We start from the raw sequence: 20,672 nt of genomic DNA, 5'->3' as shown, positions 1-20,672 counted from the left end.
ATATATTTATACATATGTATAGAAAAGCTTATTTTTTCCATATGCTCCAGTACGTCGACGCGAGAATTCATTATCCTACAGACCTCCAGTTATATCTTTGCAATAACTAGACGTACACAAATTAGCCAATCTGTCTATCGAAAATTGTCCAGACCTTAGCCTATTATTATAGGCTCGATCTTCTTTTAATTCTCATCCATTCGGAATCTCCTTACATGACTTCTTTATCTCGACGAAAAATAATGCAAAAAGGAGATACCATATTGCCACTTCGGATCCCAGTGTAGCCTGTGCATACACCCATACAATCAGGGCATCTTTCTTAAGCACTATCCGATAATAGCCACCGCATTATAGTCTACTGTAGCTGTTCTTTCCTTTCTATCGGAACCGTCTCATTGTCTTCATCTCTTTTCCGCCTCTTTCACATTTGCTATTTTCTTCGTGATCCCTTTCCTTTATATTATCCGCCCGTCCGCTTCTGCTAGTCCGAGACCGTTAGTCCTTTTTTGTCTTGATCACTCCTTTTCTTCACTTCTTGTGTCTTTGCAGTACCGCATGCTTCTTGTCTCTCCACGGACGTCGTCGTGACCGCTGCATGCTCTGCTTCTTCCGCCTAAAAAGATTCTTTCTTCTTCCCTGAACTTATCTGCCTTGTCGGCCTTCTATTCGCCCACTCCTATTAGGTATTTACGGGAGTCCTTCATTTCGTCGTCCTTTTCTCACGCATCCTTTTCCCGTTCGCACCCCCACCGTCCCTTTTTCCTCATCCGTTACCTCTCGTACCGATCGCAGTTATTATTAGTCCTTCTCATTTCGTCTTGTCCGGCTGGCTGTTTCATATATTCTGCCGGTCCTTCCAATGGGAGCGGCAACGCATTGCTCCCACTCATGGCTATCCGCAAGCAACGACCATGAATAGCCACGATGACCACCCTTTTCTCGACGACCTTGGCCACGGGTTGGCTACGCAGTCACTCACGTCACGCCACGTTATATATATATGTATATATATATATTGAGGAGTATCCCATCTCCTCAACACACCTGGTCGTATCGTGGGAGTTCCGCGTGTGGTTGTTGGGTTCTGTGGATAGCGGCATCTAACATGCCGGTCCGCACCTCGTTCTCACCACACATAACACGACTAACTGGCGCTTGCTCGCTGGTTGACCGACGGAAGAATAAGACTTCTATTCCTGCGTCTTATCCATTTTGTTCCCCCAAGAGAGAGGTTGGAAGAAGCATTGGCAATGGTCGCGACTTGTGTGAGGAGCTCCCATCGTATGTCGTTCTGCCCGCATTCGTCTACCAAGCTCATCTATTTTCTATCTTGAAGGCGTGAAAGCGCCTCCGTCTGCGTAGTGCTATGTAAGACAGAACACTAGGGCTCCCCATAAAGGAGCAAGAGTAATTCCGCTACGAGCAATGTCTTACCGGCTACCATTAAGTATTTTCAGGTATCTGCAATAGACGTTAGTCGAACGCTCATTGTATATGATGAGGCGTGCCGCGTAGGATAGGTTTGAATCACGAACTATTGGTCACTACCTTGGCTGTACCTTTGTCCTGACTCAAAAGGTTTGCCGGATCCTGCGTCCTCTTTTTTTAGCGAGGAAGATTTGCACCACGTACTATCTGTTTTGTCTCATTCCTTGCTTGTGTTCTTAAAATAACGTAGAAAATGGGTGGAACTAGTAACTGCTCACAAGCTTCTTTAGACCTCCATTCTACTTGCTATAAACTGGCAAACCGTATTAGGCATATAGTCAGTCTCTCCGGGGCCGTTCAGTGTTGCAGTATATTAGGCTGCTCTGTTATAACTATACCAACAGCACTAAGTCAGGCTGTACCTTTTTCTCTACCATCATCGATTACAATTTTTTTACAAAGCAAAAAAATATATGCTTGTTTGGTTGTATTAACCGTTAGGTAACAGTAACCAATGTTGTTATCAAATTTGCAGATGTAATATCGCCAGAAAATATTGTGAAGAGTGTAAATTAAAGATTGTTCAACTATTGTATGAAGCTATCACTGTCAATGTACCAATACATTAATTAAACAAGGAGAATGTAGTCGTAATCTACCTCGAACGTAGTGTAGTAGATTGTAGGAGATGCAGTTAATATGCAGAGGTAGCACGCTAGGTCTATTACAGCCCTACTTTTATCTGTTCTTGTTGTCAACGAACGATACGTTCTGCTCCTTTCTTGCGCTAAGAGCAAACGCAAAGGTCAGCGGCTCGCGGCGCACTGTTTCGCTGGCCCATTGACGACGAAGCAGTAGCAACTTTCGGCTTCTCTCTCTGTCTCTATAATTTTATATGGCGAATTCAAGGTAAAAACGAGCACATCGTGCGTGGAAAGATCTTCGGCTGGGACCAGGCCACTCTGTCGGTATTCCACTTGGTACGGACTTTTCCGTCTGGCGTTTGCCCGGAGATGGCAGCCATGGCGCCGGCTTTTATCCGTTTGATTTCGCTGAAGCTATTTTCTCCGTGGCGTTCGCGTCCTCTATATGCGTCTATAGCGGGATACGAAAAAGCAAGATCACAGCCGTCGTTCACGTCGTCTGGCTCTTTTCCCAAATACGATCGGTCGTAACGCATGACTCACGTCTTCCACACTGAAGTTAGCAAAAACAAGTTCCTAAGGGGCTAGGGGCTGATGGCTGTGTAGGTCACAGAATTGCAACCCTACCGTATGCAGCGTTGCTCAAGGCCGACTTTAAGTCCTGCTGTAGGTTAGGCAATTTGCTAATGTCTTGTGAGAAAAAAAAACGTTGTAAACGAAAATAATATGAGCAAGTAGATTTAGCTCGTAGGTGGAGCTATATGGTTGAATTTAGCGTTTTTTTTTGGATTTGCGCCTTCCTTCAACCTGCTAAAAATATAGAGTTCGATTGGGAACGTGTTCAGAAAATACGCAGAATAGTTGCGAGACTTCAAGTGAAAAGTCAAAGGTGAATTTTTCGAGTGAACCATCGTTGTTGATGTCCAGTCAAGTCTCGCAGTTACAAGTTAACGAGCTAATATAGGCACCAAGCTGAAACGTCTACGTAAATGATTTTTGATATTTGGAGAATATTGTTTTCCTATAAATGTGTTTCTTATACATGCGTACCAATGTAATTCAATTTTTCATGGATTACGAAATTAATATCGCTGCTACTATCACTTATTTTCATGTAGCGAGGCATCTATTCACGAGTAGCTGTTATGTTGCCGTAAAAGTAACATGTGAACATCCACGCGATCAGAATTCGTTTGGCCATATCAGCTTGCAAGACCTTACCTAGCCAACCCTTCTCATCGTAGTATTCCGTCTGGTCGAATCGGTTTGGCCTTCTTGGCTAAAAGCAAGTTTCTCACACCTACCGATGCTTACTGCATGGGCCTGGCCTGAGGTCTTGCTTCCCTAAGGTCCTTCTTTTCGGCAACTTCCTGCTGTCGACTGCTAGTTGCTCTCAGCCAACCAGCTGATCCTCGTTTATTACCACGTGAACGGGCGGAAGACCAGAACGCTAAAGGAATATCAACGCTTTGGTTGGTGCCGCCAGCTCGTCGTAGGGCCGGTCCCACCGCGACTCTAGGCGGTTGACTATCCCATCCATCTTGGACAGCCTGCAGGCAAGCCCTACCGACTTGCTCCTATCGGGGGTCGTAGAACCAGGAACGGTAGCTACAGCAACGATAGCAGCAACTATCCGCTCAGGACCATATGGGGGTTTTCGTTGCCCGTCGTACCCTACCAGGCTAGTTATTGCATTTAGCCTCATGTAGCGTATAGCTCTACGGTCTACTGCTGCTTTCTTGTCGCTCATAGGACTTGTTTCGCGAGGAGCCTTGAGGTTGACTTGGCTGTAACGGTGATTGTTGGTGTCGCCCTACAGCGTAGCAGCCACGCTGACGATGACTTTTAATATTAACTGCTAACGCTAAGGAATCAGTTAAGGCTGGCAGACCGGAGGGTCAACAAGAAGTCAGAATGGACAAAAGAAGGGAGGTGGTTGCTGGCCAAAAGGATGCAGAAAGGAATAAGGAGCTAATAGTAACGAAAAAAAAGAAAATAACGAAAAATTTTCACTAACTTTCATTCACCGACAGCTCCTTCTAAGCCGGTTCTTTGCTTGTAAATGGAAATAGGGAACAGAGGAAAAGGCAACGGCTCTCCTTAAGAGCGTTTTTGTGAAGGGCGAAAGCCACTTTTACCGTAATCGTATTCTGAACACTCCAAATACTCCCGTTGAGCGTCCCGTGTTCCTTTTTATGCAGGTGCTAGACTTGGTAGTACACTTTGTCTAGATTGGTTTAGGACGGTTCGCTGTTTTTCTTCTCCTGCGGTGAAGGGTTGCAGAGAATGTGCTGAACCAATTCCTCTTTTGTCTCATTCTAAAATTTTTCCCTGTCAACCTACCTCCGCTGCAATCGTTTGGTATTAGTTTCTTTTTTCTTCTATACAGCAAAGCAAAAAGAACCAACGCGTGCCAAAGCGTTTTCCTCGACACTACTTAATATAGACTTGGGTGCTTTCAGTCCGCTGCGATGCCTCCAGCTCTGAGCAGGCCTCATCAATCATTTGATTACTCCAATCATCCGCGGCGAGAGCTCTTGCAGCTGGGCCGTTTCATTCAGATAATGGCCAGCGTGTGCAAAGCTATCGACAGCGGTGGTTGCGGCGTCGGCTTCGACGAATCGAATGAGCAACTGGAAGTAGAGTTAAAGATTGCTACTAAAGAGCTGGGAAGAAGTGGTGAAGGGGGTAAATGTCCAGCAAGAAGGCACTCTAAACGGACAGAGGAAATATTATTGACAACAAAAACAACGTGCCAAGCGGAGAAGGCTTTAATGAGAATATTCATCAGCTAGGCCGTGATGGACATCTCTGAAGGTGAAGTTAATTGAAGTCAAATAATGGTCACGTTCATATTGAGATTTTCGTGCATCGTGCATTTCGTTATCCTACTATTGTTATTCTTACTGTTTTATGATATAATAAGTAGTTATTAAAGATAGTTTTAAAAGAAACGTTGAAAGTGTAGAGGCTTGGTGACCAGTAACACGCAAGAGTAGGTTCTATTCGGAAATGAAAACTACAGTGAACTATGTGAAATAGTGTGCTAAAGAAGAAATCGATCATACCAAAATATAAATTAAAATAATTTCAGTACCGAAAAGCTTTCGGTACTAGTAAAAGTAATACTCATTATCCGCTTTACACTTTAAGTTTATTTTTCGTGATTCTGTAGCTAGCCCAGTTAATTACGGTGAAGCAAAAGTAGTAGTGAATTATCATTCATAGGAGGCATACCGAGAGGATCCAGCCGTAGCTCAGGTAACAGCAGGTGTTTACTTTTTTTGCACGCAGCAAATATTATTATATATCGCCCTTTCATCTATCGTATATTAAGTTCTTTACTCAGCTCGATCACTCTGGACTTCATAGATTTCAGCGGCCTCGGCATGAGAATATTAAGTTACATGCAGCCGATTTTCGTATTCAGTTTATAGTACAATACATGCTGTTCCACAGACCGAAAGGGATGTAGGTGCGAGTATATATTTTCGCGGGTTGCAACATACAAGAGTTGGCTCCGCTTTGAAGGCCCTGTCGTTTGTGCTTCTGATGCCTAAGAAGGTTGCAGCCAGCTCGATCTGGCAACTCAAACTCTGCTAGTGGCTCTTTGCGTGTATAGTTCGTAATGGCCTTTCATTACTTCGCATAATCGTTGTCGTCATTCTGCTCGAGGCCTCGGCATTGTCCTCAGAGCTTTAAGCTGCAAGGTCGAAGTTGCGCTTAACCCTGCTACGTCATTCGCTTCAGCCGTGAATTGCGGAGCGTGCGCGGCTATGGCGGTTTCGAACCTCTGCTGCCTCGGGTTCGGAGCCGATTTAACCGTTCGTCGCCCGGCTTTCGTTTGATTTCACCATCGCTACTACCGTTTCCCCTCAGATCGCTTCTTTGCTTAACAGAACCTCCTAACCCCACACCCTTCTCCCAGCCTGTTTCATTGCTTCTCGTATCTTACCGTTTTTGGTGCGCATTGTTCCACAAATTCCCCTACTCCCAGTAACGAATAAAAGGACCCACTCCATACGAGACATCCATGCAGACGTCGAAACTAGTTGACCCCTATCTTGCACCACTTCCCAACACCTCATGGTAGGATTGGATTTCCCCGTGCAGCATGCTGCCCTTCCCGTATTCGCCATGTCCTTAAAGGCCATATTGGCCTTTTTGCCAGCGCACCAAATACATATAGCGAAGCATCACCCGGGCATTTTTGCTTCTGTCGCCTTTCTGTAGGCTTCTTAAATAGGGGGAGGAGAAATAACCGGGTAAAATAAGATATGATATAAAAGTCTATTCGATGCTGTCCCTTTCAAGCGTTGGCACAGGAAAGAGAAACCTATAGACTACTGGTTACGATCGGTCGATTCAGCGTACCACACACTCGCGTATATCCACATTCGCTGGGCGCCTCCGTTGTGTGTTCGAGATCCGGCTGTTGGGTTTAATGTCAAGGCCAGGCACGTCGTTATCACGGTATTATCTTTTGGGTAACTGGCGTCCCCTTCTGTCAAAGTTGCCACTTTTGCCATCAAAACGTTACGACGGCAAATGACTTCCCGGCTATCCGCCAGAGCGTTTGTCATCGTGTCGGCCTGTAATAGCCTACAGCGGCTTTTCTCCTTAGTAAAGTTCACATCTACGGTGCCACTATGTAACGCTGCTTTTATGATTCTTCATAAGTGGCCACCATTAGTAGAAGTGTCCTTGATGCTAAACAGGCACTTGAGATGACAATATTAGTCAATTGTTTTCTTATTGCAACTTCGCATGGAATTTTCGTCAAGAAAATGTCGATTTTGGTGTTTCTGAACAATATTTCTTCAGTTGACCAATTGTTATTTTGCTCTTCCTTTCAACTTGTTCATGTGTTTGACAAAGGTATAAACAAAAAATGATTATGTAGTGGTTCTCTACTGTTTCTTATTCAATGCAGCATTCGGCAAATTTATGGCAGCAGACGCCAAGAAACAAACTAAAAGTTGTCTTCTGAAAAGAAATAAGTGCGTTAGCTTAGAATCGAATGGACACGAACCATAACGAAGTGTTACGGTCTGGTTAAGATTAGTGGGGCTGGTTGGGCAATGTGCCTCAATGACCAGAACAGCTTCTCTCCACTGTCTAAATATTGTTATCGGTAAATAATAAGCTGTCGTCTTGTTTTGTTTAAGCTAGTGGAAGCCTTGAAATATCATCCGGGTTCATCATTCTGGTAAGTGGCTTTAACGAGCCTGTTCACAAGATCTATTAACCTACAAACAAATATAGATGATCTTCTCACATTTAGTGCCCAGCTTCGTCCTTCAGGGTCCACTTAGGAGGCCTTCGCTCCTTGTGAAGCGCCTCCTCAGAAGTGATACTTACTTATGAGTTGTTTTGGCTAGCAGATGATGGTCGTTCGCTAAGAAAAGGCAGAGGACAGTCGACGTGGACAAGGTGACCGGATATAGCGAGGCCTTCAGGAACACTGCAGGCAGTCTTAGGCCCAAAAGGGGATTGATCTTTTTTTCTCCTTATCTATCAGTAGAGTATGCCTTTCTCTCTAAATACTATCCTGCCAGATTCTGCGTAGCAATGGTGCTTGTGCTCTTCCCGGCGTAAGACATTCACGTCAACGGCATTTCCTGCCAAATAGGTAACTTGCAACCGCCTGCCTAACTTATGTAGATCTTCCGATAACCGACTCGCATTTTAAGAAACTGCTGGCAAGTCTGGATGATAATCGCATTACACGTTCCTTACAAACAGTAAACGAAACAACCTAGAAAAGACCGCATCCATTTTTCGGGAGCTCATTGTATCGACGAACACCACAGCGATACCGACCTCAGAACGATACGGATACGCTCAAAAAGTAGAACCACTTATCGCGAGCTCTATCCCAGCAAACCTTTTAGTTGATAGTATCTGGTGATGATAAACCCTTCGCGTAGTAATTTATAGTAATAATGAATCAATAGTAGTAGCTTTAACGCGGTTTATGTTTGCTTAAGATATATATATATATATATATATATGTGGCATGGGTCGTAGGTGTGATGTTATGAATAGCCCCCATAGGAGGAAGAGAAGAAGATTAATTGAATGCAGATACCCACGGAGGTAGTTTGCACAACGGATTAGGGATTATGTGCCTTTGCCGCATAAATCTCGCATTCCTTTATCCAAGACGATTTGATGCACGTAGGTTCATTATTGTACCATTATTGATGAGATTTGCAAAGATAAACTTTTTCGTCACCTATGAGATAGCAGACATCGCCACTAATGATTTTGCTTTGCTCGGTTCCCCTGCCATTTTTCTACGGCTTAACCCGCGAGTAAAATTAGCACAGGCGACATGAAATAAAGTTAGTACACGTCGTCAAAAACCACATGTTGAAAAAACTGCACAGCCGCCCCCGAGGACGTCGGGAGAGCCAATTCAGCTAAAAAGATAACGTAAGCCAAAACTTAGCCCTGCTACCTACCTCGCGTATAATTAAAGCATCACGAATGCAATGAGAACTGAGGCAGGCAGAGGCCAACTCGGGTCGTAGACTGACTGGGCCCCTTTTCCAAAGAAAAAGAGGATAAAATTTAGGATGAAAAAGCGTAAGATTCGGACAGGGCTATTCGTATTAGCAACAAACGAACCTGTCGCTAACGGTTGTGTGGAATCATATAATTGGAAAACGGGACTTGGGTGCAAGCGACCAAACAAAAATAGAAGCAGCAACAGGCAGGATTCGCAGCTGAACTCGGAAGAGCCTCAAGGGACACTATAAGTGTGAAACACAGAACGCAAAGCTCTTTTACTTAAGACTCCGCTTTGACCTAACGTCTCGACCGTTCAAACGGACAGCAAAGGAAGGGGAAACGACTGTTAAATTTGCCGTCTGTCGCTACTATGTGCAAAAGCCGAATGTGTCTACAGGCGTTCTGTATGCCGCGTATTGTTTGATGTAATAGTAATAAATACATATTAAAAACGAAGAAAATATTACTGTTTGTTAAGTAGCAACAATTAGACGGCAGAGAGGATAGACTGCACTATGGTTGTTAACATAGTTTCTTGTCCTTTTCGTTACCAACTCTTATACTATTATGTAAAGCATATGAGCGACAATTTACGTAATCGAATCAGACTTCAGTCGCTCTAGATTAATAACCGATCCATTTGCTGAAATTGTCTTCTCTAATCAATTCTAGCTGAATATGACAACAATCACATCACCTTGACGTTCTTAAAAGCTGTCTGAAGTATTCTACGTATCTATTTTTAACTGTACTACCATCTATTATGCAATTTTTTTCATCATCTTTTTCGTTTTCATTCGAAGATTCATCAATACCGTTAGCTGCAATAAAAGTATACAGGGTGGCTACTAAATAAAAGAAGCCAATTGATGACATTAACCGCAACAACTGCAACAACCGACCCAGCAGTCAGGCCCAGGAAGCACAAAGCGACCTTTCTCGGGGAGCGTTTTGGTGGCCGATCTCCGTTCTGTTTTAGGGTTCCTTCCTTATCAGCTGTGTCTCTTCGTTCTCTGACCATGGCCCGTCGTTCAGCTCCATCTTTCTCTTTTTTCGCCTTTCTTTTTCAGCTATAACAGAACCACGTTAGCAGCAGAAACGATAAAGACTTCTAGGGGTTCCCTTTACACACGTGAAACAAGGCTAGACAGGCGCCCAGAGTGCATGGAGTTTTCGATGAAAACTTGCATGAAAGAAAGCTTGAGATATCGGCGGTAACGGTGCGTATGCCTCGAGGACGGATGGGAAGGAGATTTGTGAACCTTGGAATCGGCCTTTGTCTGTGATACCCGCGGATTTTCGGGAAGACTAGGGGATCACGACGAAGAAGGGCCGTAACCAAGGCACGGGTAAAATTTGTCGGCAAGAGGCTTTTGTAGAAGAGATGTGCCCTTTTTCCTTCGTTTTCACTCTTAATCTCTCTTTATGGTTGGACTCTGTTGGTCCGCTGCCTCTTTGTCGCTCTATGTCTTTACTTGAATATTTGAATGTCCTGCAGACTGCCGTTGTCCTATATTCCCGGATCACTTCTTCTTCTTTGTTTTCCCATAATGTCTCTTTGTCGATCCTTTTCGACTTCCCCCATAGTTACCCTTATTTCTGTCTTCTTTCTCTCTCACCCTTTACCGAGAGCCTTACCATTTCTCATCTAGGCTGCTCAAGAAGAAGTAACAGACCCTTAAGGATGGTACGCGAAGGGACCTAATCGTTGCGTCCAAGCTTTTCGCTTGGTCTTTTGTTCACTGTTCGTTTTTAACAGGCCTCGATCCTCTGCTGCTACCGCTGTTCACAGCCATCCAAAGGCTCCTTTTATGGTCGCTAATTACAACGACGATACAGATGACCTAGCACCGTGTGGTCGTTCTTTTTCTTCCGAGGCTTAGTTTGCCTGCACCATATTAGTCTTTGAAAACTCGCGTCACCGCTAGCCCTTGCTATAACTGAGGGCATTTAAGGGTGGCCCGAAGCCCACCTCGCAACGTTAGGCAGACCAGGCTCTCTCGTCTTCCACCGCTAGGGCTCACTTGCAGCTGATGCCTTCATCAAGTAGCTAGCGCCGTTTAGCGCAACCCTTTGATCCTGTAAAAGCTGCCACCCAATGCTGGTCAGCCAGCTTTCCAGCCAGCAGGTTCTTTGCGCGATGACCCTTTCTCTGCATGTCGCTTTTGCCGGTTTTCAGACTTCTGTTGGAGGAAAAAGGCGTCAGGTAACTATGTGATGCTGAAGCGCCAACTTTGCCTAGGCTAGCCAGACTATAGGTGGTTAACAGCTATAGCGATGCTGGTGGTGGTAGTTCGGGCAACCATTACATTACTTATAATACGGACAACCACGGCAACAATGCTGCCGAGTACCGTTACCATGCTAACAGCAGCAGGTTGGTCTGTGTTGCCTGCTCACGGGCCCATTCCGGGGGCTTAACGCTTCCTGCCCTGTTCCAACTTGTCGCCCAGGTTCCTGATTCCTTCTTCCCTCTTTCTCTTTGGTTTTCTCATTTACCCCGAGACAGACATAAGGCTTAATAGGGTGCTACTGTCGTGGCCTACTATCCGGCCTGGCGGCGTGGAGAACGAACGTGGCCCGGGCTTGGGACAGTAATAGGCTACTCCGCGCAGGTCCCATCTATGCTGCACTTGTGCGTATGGCTTCGTGTGTGTATATATGTGTGTATGTTTTCTATTTCCTCAACAGAAGGTGGATCTATCTATCCCCATTTCTGCTCTGTTCCGATTGGACACGTGACGAAAACGTGCGCGCTCCTTATGTACGGACCTTCGGCTGTCGTCTGTGCTTGGCTAACTGGTCTTTTTTCATATTGCACCTTTTCGAAGGAGAGCGAAAAAAAGGGCGAAAGCACAAAAGCGGGCAAAGGCGGACTGGGGGTAAAGATGGAAAGCAGACGGGATACGGGCAAATGGGTCAGGGCTGTGAATGGCTAATTCGAAAGTAGACCACCTGAGCTGCGATTGATAATAATTAAGATAATGATGATAATAGTGTGTTGGTGATAAAAGGCATTGCGGTAACGACTATTAGAGAAGCAAGTTAGAGACAGAAATATTAGACACTGTTGGCACTAATTCAGCTGTCATTGCTGTGGTTCAGTAGTCGCTTGGCTTGCTAAACCCTCGTCCTATATCCCATCAGTCCGTCTACGTACTGAGCCGAACTGCGAATAAGCCTTTGGCCAACGACTTGAGTAAATTCGACATTGTTTCTTATCTGCTATAGTTTTGGCAGACATTCGTTCAAGTAGTTCTGCCTGTGCTAGCGAGCACTTTTCCTTGAAGGGTTACGTGATATCAACAACTTAAACAAGCTGTCCTAATCAGAGAGTCCTAATTTATTCTACATCAAGCATAAGCTAACAGACAAAGGGACGCACCTATTTTTAGGTCTACGGGTTCTTTCGACCTTTAATAATGAAAATATCATTTACGAAAAGCAAAACTTTACTAACGTCAATTTAAGTTGTCTATCCATTGACTTCACACGAAATATTCGATGCTCATAACACGAAAGCATTGACTTCTCCAAAACTATTCGAGGATTCTGCATCTTCTGCCATGGCGGCTAACGCTTGTTCGTTGCTATACGATTGCGCGAAGCATAAAAAAGCCCTCTCTAAGCTCTTCTGACGTCATCCTAGGCAGGCCCAGACGGATACATGCAGGCCATTGTACTCTGCCATAGACTATGAGCGACAAAATCACCATTGACATCCTTGTTCGCCTTTTAGCCAAGCACCTCTCTGCTAATTCCTGCGTACCGTCCCGCTCATCTAATTGACATTCGCGACTCGAGCATACGTTTGCTAAATACGTTCCCGGCTGTGTGTGTTGCTGGCGAAACAGCCGGTGGAAAATAACAACCTCGTGGCTTTTCGCCATTTAAGCTGCTGTCTCTGGAGAGTGCTAATATGTTTTACGGCGGTTTGCAATGGGCCACCTGATGCTTTTGTAGTTGCTCTCTTCATTTCGACAAGGGGCTGGCGTAGCATCGAATGTAGCATTGCGACGTTTGTTCTTTTGGTCGTAATCTTTGCGGAAGCAGCATGAACGCCACTTTCGACCCTGTACATGATATGGACGTCTTTGAAAGTACATAACACGAGGCGGTATGTAATCGTTTCTGGACGATGGGCTTAGGCTTGATGATTTAGGGTTCGTACGCATCAATAGTGGCTATGCATTAAATATGAAAAAAAAATCACGTCTGTGATATCGCATCGACGCTACAAGCTAGTTGATGAACGTACATTATTTTATCACCTACCGAGTAGCTTGCTACTTTCAGCACGACATCCGTCCCGCCTTGTAATGGGCCCTTGGCATTTCTGGGAAAACGACTGATACCAGGGTATTGTATTAAACCATCAAAACAATGGTTGTTTGATGGTCATCTCATCTGCTTCATCTCTTTCCTTGCTGAAAAAAAATTACACGATTGATCGTAATCAGTTTGCAGTCAGTGTACAAAAATACGTCGAGATGGTGTAAACATAGAAGTATTTAAACGTGAGTGTAACAATCTCTTTTACGATTGAATGTCTCCGTGTACTGCCAGTGCATTAATAACCCATACAACAATCATCCTATTTAAGGCCCTCAGATTCCTCGTCAGCTAGATTATCGCCATTTCGACTCGGAATGACTGTCATCCAACGCTAAATCGTTCTAACGGTTTCTGTGTGTGGAATCCACTAATGCTTTCCTATGCTCACAGTATCATCACCATCAAATCCAAATATATTCATAATGCCTTAACAATGGTGGGCGGTTCCATGCCCTCTCTATCTAGGCTGAGGGATCTTTCGGAACTTTGGACAGACATCCAGCTGTATCCAGCAAGCCGTGTCCACGCCCGGTCAATGATATAGAATAGGAGCGCCGCTAGACAACTACTTTTGTCTATAAATGATAGAATTAACAGTACCGAAGGGCCATACATGGCAATAGTATGATCAACATAGATCCTATGTATTAAGCGATTACTATAAACTTGATTCGAACGTATGCATATGAGTTGAATATTTCGCGACTCTGTTGGTGGGCGTTTGGAAAGTTTCACGTCGGAGGGCCTTGTCGGTAAAACCTCGGAGTTTCTTCGCTCAGATTCGGCTGAACTAGTCTGCAGGAGTTAGCCAAGGTTTCTTTGAACATTGTCCTTCGACGACGCCCTTATCAAATAGCTCCAGTCGGCGCTTCTGGCAACTGTCTGGGTTTTTTATAATGAAAATTCTAGCCTGAAGCTATATAACAGCGGCAAAACTGTCAGGAGCGAGCGCCCGGAGGAACGACGAATATACAATGCTGGCAAGACCAGAAAGAGTGTCGGAAATTTCAGAATTAAAAGTTAGATTCGACATGCAGTTACACACGTTTTCTGTGCTAAGTTATCAGACTACAAGAGCCTTTATTCCGTCAAACTCTGAAAGTGGAGTCGTTGTTTTTTACTTTTTGCTGTTGGAGCTCTTTTTTTTCGGTTTGCACTAGACTACAGTTGGGGCCGACTGGCCTTCTGGGGCTTTACATTGCCAGGTAAGGCCGCCTCGAGGCCAGCCTCGAAAAGGGTATCAACCTATGGGCCCGTGCGGTGTTCATTCATTGAGCCGATTGTGACTTTTTTGTAGAAGACATTACCGATTTTTAGTAGTGCTACCTATTAGTGACACACTAAAAACATTCGTTGGCGAAAACCTTCTGCAAAGCAGAAGGCAGTAAGCTACTCTCTAGCTGTAATTAGTTCTCTAACAGACGGAGCCTATTATTGCAGAAACACTCATAAACTCAGTAAGTTGTGCACTCGATAACAAGCCGTAGAAAGGGTAAGCAACGTTTACGATCATTGGGCTTAGAAGGAATGAGATAGTTACAGACAGTGGATCAAATTTTGTTAATGCCAACAGCAAAGCCATATTCTTCCCTTTGGATAACGGAATAGATTAGAAGCCTAATTAATTTTTCGGTAGCTGTTGAAATTAACATATTACAAAAAATCAGTTCGTTTTGTATTCCTCTACCCACCTAGACAGATCCTGTATTGCGCAATCGAACATAAAATTCCCTTAATTTCTAACATGGCTATATGTTTTTAAAATCTATGCACTTTTTTTTTTGGTTTGTGCTGTTTGATCCGATACAATATAGTCACTTGGCATGTCGAATCACGGTGCCGGACAAAAATCTCTGTTGCCGCCGTCGTCCGATGTACTATCCTTGTCTCGGAGGAAGGCTCGTAAATCAGATCTTTCTATGCTCGTCATACCGTCTTAGCAAGGTGGCAACAAACATGCAAAACATTCTTCTAGTACTCGGTAGTTTTATTGGATGCATCGCATTTTCATTAGAGAAACAGATTGGTAGACTTTTCTTAAGCTCCCTAACATACAGTGATCTGTAGTTGCACACCGTCGTTATTCTAGCTCTTCCTGTCAGAGAAGTGGCTGCGGTTTAATCGAAAATCGTTCTATTGTCCAGATAATAACATTTTTGCTTCTAGTTCTTTCCAATGATGGGGAGAACAGAAGATGCAGTAAGACGATGATATGTGGATGAGAGCTGTCTGATACAAAAAAAAAAGCAATTAAATGCAAACAACAAGCTAAAAAGGAGATTTGTGTCCGGCGTGACAAAACGCTTTTCATTTGCAACTCATGAAAAGATTTCTTTGTTCGCACAGGAGGGTCACTGCTAAGTCATACATATAAATATTTAAACTCAAATATTTTTTGAGGTTAAGCTGAGCCATTATAAACAGCGTTAACTACGTACTAGTGTTGACGACTGGATCAACCCTAGGGTGGAAAAAATCGGTACACACGGACTACTGAATAGGAGCATCTAAGAGACTGTACAATTTAGCCCTTGCACCCCTAGCCTTTGCTAGATGCTGTGAGTAGCGACACCATTTTGCGATCCCGACGTCTTTATAATTTACACCAGCAGATACACCTTTATTCGCCCCGCTTCTAGGTTTTCTCCTTTGACTCAACAGCTTGCCGGCTCTGCTGTACGTTTGGCTAAACCATCATAGACAGTAAACATACAGCAATGTAACGTGTTTTGCCGGGTCCCTAGAAAAGCCGTAACATCGGTGAATACAGCATAGCGTTTGACTTACTTGCTGCGGACAAACCTGTCCTGGGACAGACTTGCTGGGGGCAGATGGTTGCGGACACGCCTTCCTACGTAACGAACGGAATGCGAGCGACCAAAGGCGATTAAGAAGACACATTTCCCAGCACCTCTGTAATATTCGTCAGTATCGCCTCCTGTTGTTGGTTCCTACTGGTGCTGCATGCCGCTATGCCCAGCCGCAAATGACTGCCTGCCCCTGGAGAGTATGTCTGTCGATCATGTAACATTGCATATGCCTTGGTCCTAACCACCACAGTATCCTACGGGGCCCCCTCGAGACTGTATGGCGTGCCCCTTGCAGGCTAGCTCAACGGTAAAAATAACAACAACAAGCCCAATCAGTATCTTAGTGCAATATGCAGTGGCCTTAGGGAAAAGAGGGGAGGCAGCTTGCAACCAATCAAGGATGAAGGGCAGATACGCTGACAATAAGACTTTGACTTGGCCCAGGCCGTAAGGTGCCACTCTTGTCTGTACGTACTATGTCGTATTGTATAGGGTAAAATCGGGACCCGAAACCGAACTTGCACTGGACAAAACGAGACAATCAAACAAGGCCCACGAAGGGCCTAGCATTGAAGAGTAAGCACCACAACGTAACGTGAGCCGACAAACATAAAACTTGCTTGTTACAATGATGTGACCGGGGCGAAGAGGTCACGAATATTTGCAAGTGAGACTCGCTGGAGTAACTAAGGATTGGACGAACTGCGCATGTTTGATATCGCCGAGAATGATTTTTGCACAGATTAAAAGAATAGAGAACGTGGACAAAGTTGGCTGACAAATTTACCTTAGACCAAAATAGGAATTCTGTCTGTTTTAGGAAACATTTGTTTTACCCAATAATAAATCATATCGGATCTATACCTACAACTGAGCAGAGGCGAAATAGACGGAGTTCAAACACAAAAACCTCTTCTATAGTGCACTTGCTGTTTTATCTTGTTTGCAGCAAAAATTATGATGTAATCAGTATTTGTTTTACAATAATCAGTGTTTTTGATAACAAAAGAAATTTCTATTCGACCACCCTAAATTTGGTTTAACAATGTGAAGTCAAGCCAATAAAACGCAACAATTCAATAAATTGTTTTAGCATACATGGAATACCGTTTGCCCGCAGGGAAAACGGGAACAATTTCTAAAAAAACAGTTCATCGAAAACAAAATCAGTAGGTTTTTTTCTTCGGCAAAGATGACCATAGGTAATTGTCGATTCCACATGTACAACATATTCATGCACATATATTTCAATTGACCGCGATCTCGCCTGCGACTCTTTCCTTAAGCACATACCGTTGTTGTACAGCGATTCCAACTAATAGTGAAATCTTTTCTGAAATATGAATATATTTTTCACGGGAAACACATGGCTGCTATCGTACGCTTACTATACGCGTCTTTCTGTCTTACCAAGAGCGAACAAAGGACCAACGAAATATTGCGAACAGTTACATTGTGCATGTGCATCCACGCTACGGCCCGTGTATGGTGTGCAGCCGGAAAGAATAACGGACGGAAGCGTGACGGAGACGGCGATATGTGACAGCAAAAATGTTACTGACGCCGATGCCGCCGCGGTTTCACGGGAACAAGCGAAGTGAAACAAGGCGGGCCAGCCAACTAGCCAGAATCAGGGGTCCAACGCAACCCATCGCGCCGGTCTCAGTCTGCAGCGTGGAAAAGGATGCGGTAAAGAACGGGAATGGGGGAGCGAACTGGGTAAGGGGTGGAGGCAGTGATAGGCACAGAGCACTTAGGAATGCCACGCCTGCCACCAGGACGATGCCTGCAATGGAAACAGATGGCAGTGGTTTTCGCCGAAAGCAACGGTTGCAATGTTTTACCCATCGGGTGACAGAACCGCCATGTTGGTTGTTGCTGAGTAAGCAACAGAAAATACTGGGAGATAACCAATACAGAAAGAGCAAAACTAACGACAACGGTAACCAAATGAGCGATGGTACATTCACAGAATTCTAGAGGCATTAACCGAAGGCACGCACAGAACAAATAGACGCGCAGAGAATTGAACAAGTAGAAGATAACTCACTTATGTTTGTTAGATCAGTGGTGGTTTTGATGATTATAACGTCCGCGGTAAATGAGCCAACATGTATTGCGAGTGTTATGGGGTAACATTGGAGACACATGGGGTCTTTATGTATGTCGAAGGATACTTCGGTATCATGGGCGATGCACGCATTTTACTTAGAATTCCACAGACGGATGGGTCTACGTAGACGAGTGTGGGACGTGTCGCGACTTCGCCTAGGTCCGGCTGAGTTTACTCCGTGTAAGCTGGCCCTTCAAATGGACATATCGTTCTCATATGCATATTATTTATAATTTTTTGTTTTATTTTCTAGAAATCATGATATGGACAGCAGAGGATACTCAGCGTGGAAGGCGGTCCAGTCTACTAGTGCTTTTTTTTTTATTTATATCTTTCAATACTGCCATTCGGATTTTAGCTGGACTCTGAGTTGGCAGTATCTGCACATGCTGTCTCGCATGAAGAGACATTTTAATATACCAATATATGCATTGATTGCAGATCGTATAATCAATTCCATTGCCGCCATTAGTGAACTGAATAAGAAATAAACTCCCAGATTACAGTACGTTGAACATAGCATCTAGATCTACTAATTGGGGAAATATTTTTTTGTCGAACGAATTCAAGTTGGTGTTTTGCGAATTCTCGCTGGTACCCGTTGCATCTGACTTTTCATTCGTGCTTCCACCCGAGATTTGACTGCTGAGCCGTCTTCTTTATAGGAGTGGTTGTGAATCGTTTGGCATGAAGCGAGAGACTTCGTTACTTTATAATGTCGGTTGGGGGCTCAGCCCTGCGACCCTGGGTGACTTCCTACGAAGACCCCCAGTTGACTCCTCAATCCCGACAAGAACGGTTGAAACTAAGCCACAACTGTTTTAAGAATTTGTGAACGGGTCCTGCAACAGCATTCGCTGATTTCATCCGCTCGTTTGCTGACGTTCGTTTATAAACGTGACCGGCTATGGCTCTGTCCCATGGCAGAGTACTGTGCGTACCACTAACCTCTACTTAAGTAAGGCAGGCCACATGGTGGATGAATGCTTGAAGTTAGTTGTAAGCTGAAGCCCTTTTAGTCTTAGGAAGTGGCTCGGGATTATTGTCGAGGAACTAAATCTGGCCTTCTGACTGAAAAGGAAGTCTTCTAAGTAAAGGACGACGGAACGTGCCATGATTTATGGTTGCACTGTCGCCAATTGAACCGAATGCTATTAAAGTTTGTTCTAATGAGGCATAAAAGATTCTTTTTTCGAGCACTTAAGGATGCGATAGGAGACTGCATATGGCGTACAACACCCTACGTGCCCAATGCCTGAAAAGAATGTTAGGATCACGAAAAGGAGACTTTACGTTCTGCGTAAATTTCGATGCGTCTTGTCGATGATATTAACTGCGGACTACCTTTGGGCTTTGTCATGACAGAAACAAAACATACAGAATCTGCTTTCATAAAAATAATTAATCCTTTCTACCCTTAATTGGCGGGTTCAATTTTAATGAACAAATTCAACCATTTACCGAAAAGAAATTGTCCCCCAGTAAAATGCAATATGTTTATTAATAAATTTAATGTGCTGGCTTTTCCTAATACCCACGCGAGAGGTTTGACCTTACACGGTTGACCATTCTTTTCAAGTTACCCATTACATCATATTCGTTCGGACCAGCTTTAAGCTTCTAGATAAGGTCCACGTGAACCCTGTGTGCGAATGGATGTATCTTGTAGGCGATATCGAAGCATTACACTTTTGCAGATCTCAGTTTGCCTCTCTTCTTCTATAAAGCCCTCCGGAATAACGACGCTCCTCAGTTTCTTAACTTTCGTCGTCGCTACCTGGGTGAAAGCGGGCCGACCTATTTTTCATCACCAAACATTTCGCGAAACCAAGCACCCCGCGCATCCTGGTATATCATCTAAATACGTCTTGTTGAAGAAACTCCGCGCTGCTCCCGAATCTCTCGAATGCGAGATACATGTAGCCAACAAAGAAAACCTACTACCCGGCGAAACTGACTATGAACCTAAACATTGGCGCACGCATACACACAAGGCGAACACGTGGCACGAAGCAAATACCGCAGCATCGATGCCGGACGTAGCTTGTGCAAACAATCTTTTCTTTGCAAAAATAGTCTTCAGCATAGAAGAAACCGATTACTGATACGCTGGATAATACTAGTGGTCGGCATAGCCTCCACCATGGATTCCGGGCTTTGGATTTCGTGCACGGCTTATGGATTCATTGACTTCAAAACCACGGGAGAATTATACACGTTTCAATTGGCCGTATCACTTTGTCAATCCACTTTACCAAAAATGACATAGCCTGACGACCCTTCATTTCACTAGCCCTCTACTTCCACTCCATTGTCTTCCTTCCGGCTGCCTGGCTCACCACTGAAAAGCGCCATTATGCTGGCCTATTCTATCGACCAACACGGATATCTGTACATTTCCGATGCACAAGTCCAAATGATCCTTTAATTGCTTAACATACATCGCTATTACAACAAAAGCGGCTATCTTCAAGTATGGCAAAAAGAACTTGAGTCTTATATATTGACACTCTTTTCCGGTTGGTCAGAAAAAGTTGCTGGTGCTAATAATTTAAGTCTTGAAGCCTTGGCGATGCTTCCAACGTCAATCCCCGTGAGGTGCGAAGGCTGGATACCGCTTGAGTTGTATAGATTGAACGCGCCGCTAGGTGTATCCTCAAATTTCTTATACAGCAAGTTTCCTTTCCCGAAGAGGCCTCGGAAAGCAAATCGAGGATTTGTGAAGGCCTTAAGGAGGTCCGCAGGCTGAACGACGTATGCGTCTTCCCTAACGCCAAAGAACAATCTCGTCTGGCATAGCCGTACAATCTGTGGTTAGAGGAT

The 20,672-nt window shown here is 44.3% G+C and overlaps 1 protein-coding gene across 1 annotated transcript in view; it reads left to right on the top strand.

Annotated features, from left to right (window-relative positions):
- The first annotated feature begins 4,546 nt into the window (after positions 1 to 4,546).
- LOC111266483 (cell adhesion molecule Dscam1) overlaps positions 4,547 to 20,672 on the top strand; it is a 96,682-nt gene continuing 80,556 nt past the window's right edge. Inside the window, exon 1 of the mRNA XM_086970920.1 lies at positions 4,547 to 4,763. Within this exon, the coding sequence (XP_086827046.1) occupies positions 4,547 to 4,763 (217 nt within the window). The remainder of the gene's footprint in view (positions 4,764 to 20,672) is intronic.

This window comes from Varroa jacobsoni, unplaced genomic scaffold (genome assembly GCF_002532875.2).
Source record: "Varroa jacobsoni isolate VJ856 unplaced genomic scaffold, vjacob_1.0 scaffold_1086, whole genome shotgun sequence".
In the NCBI taxonomy this organism is placed as follows: domain Eukaryota; kingdom Metazoa; phylum Arthropoda; class Arachnida; order Mesostigmata; family Varroidae; genus Varroa; species Varroa jacobsoni.
This window is presented reverse-complemented; position numbering and strand designations above follow the sequence as displayed.